Source organism: Pteropus alecto, unplaced genomic scaffold (assembly GCF_000325575.1).
Source record: "Pteropus alecto unplaced genomic scaffold, ASM32557v1 scaffold125, whole genome shotgun sequence".
NCBI lineage: Eukaryota > Metazoa > Chordata > Mammalia > Chiroptera > Pteropodidae > Pteropus > Pteropus alecto.
The window spans coordinates 7,172,647-7,175,856 of record NW_006436888.1 but is presented as its reverse complement, the minus strand read 5'-3'; the positions used below and the strand labels follow the sequence as shown (position 1 = coordinate 7,175,856).

Here is a 3,210-nt window from a genome sequence, read left to right as displayed (position 1 = left end):
CGGCCTTCACCCTCAGGGGCGCTGCTGGGCCTCTCGCTCTTGCTCAACGGCAGGGACGTGGGCGCGGCGCTGGCGGACACGGCTGACGACCACAAGTGGGGCCTCCTGCTGACGGTGTGCGGCGTGGTGCTGACGGACTTCAGCGCCGACTCCGCCGACAACCCCAGCCATGCCTACATGATGGACGTGTGCGGCCCCGCCGACCAGGACCGGGGCCTGAGCATCCACGCGCTCCTGGCGGGTAAGTCCGCCCCGCACCCCCCTAACCGCCCCCACCCCCGCCAAGGCTGGCCGGCCACTGTCACTGTGCGCATTTGCAAGTCCCTGCCTCACACGCTGATTGGAAAACGAAGTTGACAAAATTCGAATCTTTGGATGGACAGCGAAGTGAGTGAAATGTGTCCCTCGAACCATATATAGCAACAATGACATCTGTAGCCGATATGCACGCACATGTGCTAACATAGTGAGCTAGGATGTACGTACATGGGCTGACACAGAACTAGATGTGTGCGTATAACTGCATGTATGTGAGTGTCACGTGTGCTTGATTCCTGTCACTGGTGTGCTTATGTCCTACGAAGTCACCGTGACCTCTGAATTAACTGATCCCGAATCACTGCCCCTGGGAGAAATACAGGGTTAGGCCCCCGCGAAGGCCTGGTCGTGGCGTTTTCATCAGCCGATCCATACGTGACCTGCTTCTCTGTGTTTCTGTCTAAAGACGCCTTGTTTACTATGTACCGTTGGTTCACGGGCATCTGCGCGGCCGACAGCGCGGTGACCGCAGGCCACAATGCCGCGACCTCACGCTGCGTCGCCTCCGTGAGGCCCCGCACGGGCTTCCGGCACTTGCAGAGACTAGAGAGCAGGACGTCGGCGCCACACTTGCGGGGCGTTTAACACAGCGAGGTCACCAACGACAAAAGCGCAAGGATGCAGACGGCTGGCACCACCCAGGTTACTTCCAGGATGAGAGCGGGCACGGAAACTCAGACCATCACCGTCCCAAACCCCGACGCGCGCCGCGGGCTGGGCCACTCGGAACTGTTGCTGCTCAGCCCGCGAACACCGTGATGATACTAAGCGTCGGGGCCGGGGTGCCGATTGGGGTTACAAATCAGTTTTAGTGAGTAGGTAAATTCGCAAGCTCGGAATCCAAAAAGAATGAGAGTCAATCATCTGTGTGCGTGTGCGTACATATGTGCCCTGCACAGGGCTACACACGCGCACACACACACACACACGCACACACCCCAAACGTGAAAACCATCCCTATGGAAGTCGAGAACAGGCAGGAATGGCCACAACCCCGCAGAGCCTCTGCACATGGATAGATGGTAAGAAAAAACGCGAGGTGTGCAGGGTGAGGATCACCACCGCGGCTCTGTGACCGCACGCACGGAAAATTCAACCGCAAAACAGGAAAGGAATTCAGGAGGACGTTTGCTCACCAGAGTCTTATGAAAACTGGTACCTCCAGCGTTCCTCCTTAGAACACGCGCCTTGTTACGAAGTAAAGTGAGAGAAGACAATCCCACGGAAAAGAGCAAGGAAAGGGATTTCTAAGAACCGGGGGGAAGACACGGCAAGCCGTGTGCCAGACCCGTACGCGAAGGACAGGCCGCCCAGCGGTGAGAGGCACGGGCTCTGGGGTCCAAAGCCTGAGTGGGCTCCGGGCTTTTCCTCCCGTTAATCGTGGGGTGTCGTCACATTGCTCGGCCTCTTCAAGCCCCAGTCACTTCTCCTAAAAAACGCCGTTGCTCATCTCTCTCTGTTTGCACCCACGTGTGGATGTGGGGCCGGCGCACTTCGTGGGGCTCGGCGGGGCCAGCACTGATGTCTGGAGTCAGGGAAAGGACTTCGTTTTTTTACCATATGCTTTTCTTTTTTTTTCTTTTATTTTATGTTAAAATACATATAACATAGAATTTCCCATCTTACCAGTTTTTAAGCGGACAGCACACTGGTTTTAAATATATTCACGTTATTGTGCAGCCGTTACACCATCCAGCCCCATATCACTCTTCATCTTGTAAGACTGAAACTCTATCACCGTTAAATAGCAACTCCCTGTCCCCCCGTTCCCTGACCCTCGGCAGCCACCATCCACTTTCCGTCTCTATGACTGACAACTGCAAGCACCTTGTGTAAAGTGAGCTCACACCACGTTTGTGACCGGCTTCCCATGTCGTGGCGTGTCTCAGAATTCCCTGCCTTTTTAAGGCTGAAAAAGAGCCCACCGTGTGTATCGACCACAGGTGGGTCACCTGCTGACGGACCCGCAGGTCGCTCCCGCATCCTAGGTGCTGTGGACGGAGCGGCTACAGACACGGTGTGCAAACACCTCTCCGAGACCTTGCTTCCAGGGGGCGTCGGCGTGTTCCCAGGAGCCGAGTTGCCGGCGCGCACGGCAGCTCCGTGTTGAGCGTGTTCAGGGACAGCCACGCTGTTTCCCTCTGCGGCTGCGCCGCTGTGCGTCCCACCAGCGGGGCACCAGGCTTCCGATTTCTGCGCATCCTCGCCAGCACTGGTGGTTTTCTGTTTCTTCGAGCGTAAACATCCTGATGGGCGCGAGGTGGTATCTCGTCCTAGCTTCGATGTGCATTTCCCTAATGATTACTGATGTTGAGTGGTTTTTCGTGTTATTTCTTGGCCGTTCGTATGTCTTCTTTGAGGAGTGGCCATTCCAGTCCTGGGCGCATTTTTGAATGGGAGTGGTGGTGGTTTTTGAGTTGATGTACGGTTTCTTAGCTATGAGAATGTATTGATAATTTACTAATAAGGTTTATCCCAAATCTGGCCTGATTCAGAGTCACAAAAGAGCAATTGTGTCTTCAAACGGGGGTGGGGGAGCTGGTTAGGATGGTGAACGTGAGAAGTTAAAAGAATAATAGGTTGACGCACGAAACTAAAAGGCTTCTCAGGACAGTCGGGGACAGATGACGGCAGCGCCACAATGAGACCGCCGAATACTTGGACTCGGCGTCATGTCCCATCTGAGGGATGCGTGGAAGTTCCAGCTGAAGGTGTCTGAAGCCCTGGCTCTTCCGGAGAAGTCGCTGGGGCTGGTTTTCCCCGTTGTGGCGGGATTTCCACAAAGCAGGAAAGGGGAGTGGAGAACGCGCCCCCAACCCGTAGACTGGCTCAGGGAGCAGCTGAACCCCGGGGAAGGACACACGAGACCCAGGAGGGGGAGCGTGCGGGGGC

General features: G+C 55.8%; 1 protein-coding gene across 1 annotated transcript in view; it reads left to right on the top strand.

Annotated features, from left to right (window-relative positions):
• SLC45A1 (solute carrier family 45 member 1) overlaps nucleotides 1–3,210 on the top strand; it is an 18,002-nt gene that overhangs the window by 1,509 nt on the left and 13,283 nt on the right. The window contains exon 3 of the mRNA XM_006914439.3: nucleotides 17–241. Coding sequence (XP_006914501.2) covers nucleotides 17–241 — 225 coding nt within the window. The remainder of the gene's footprint in view (nucleotides 1–16; nucleotides 242–3,210) is intronic.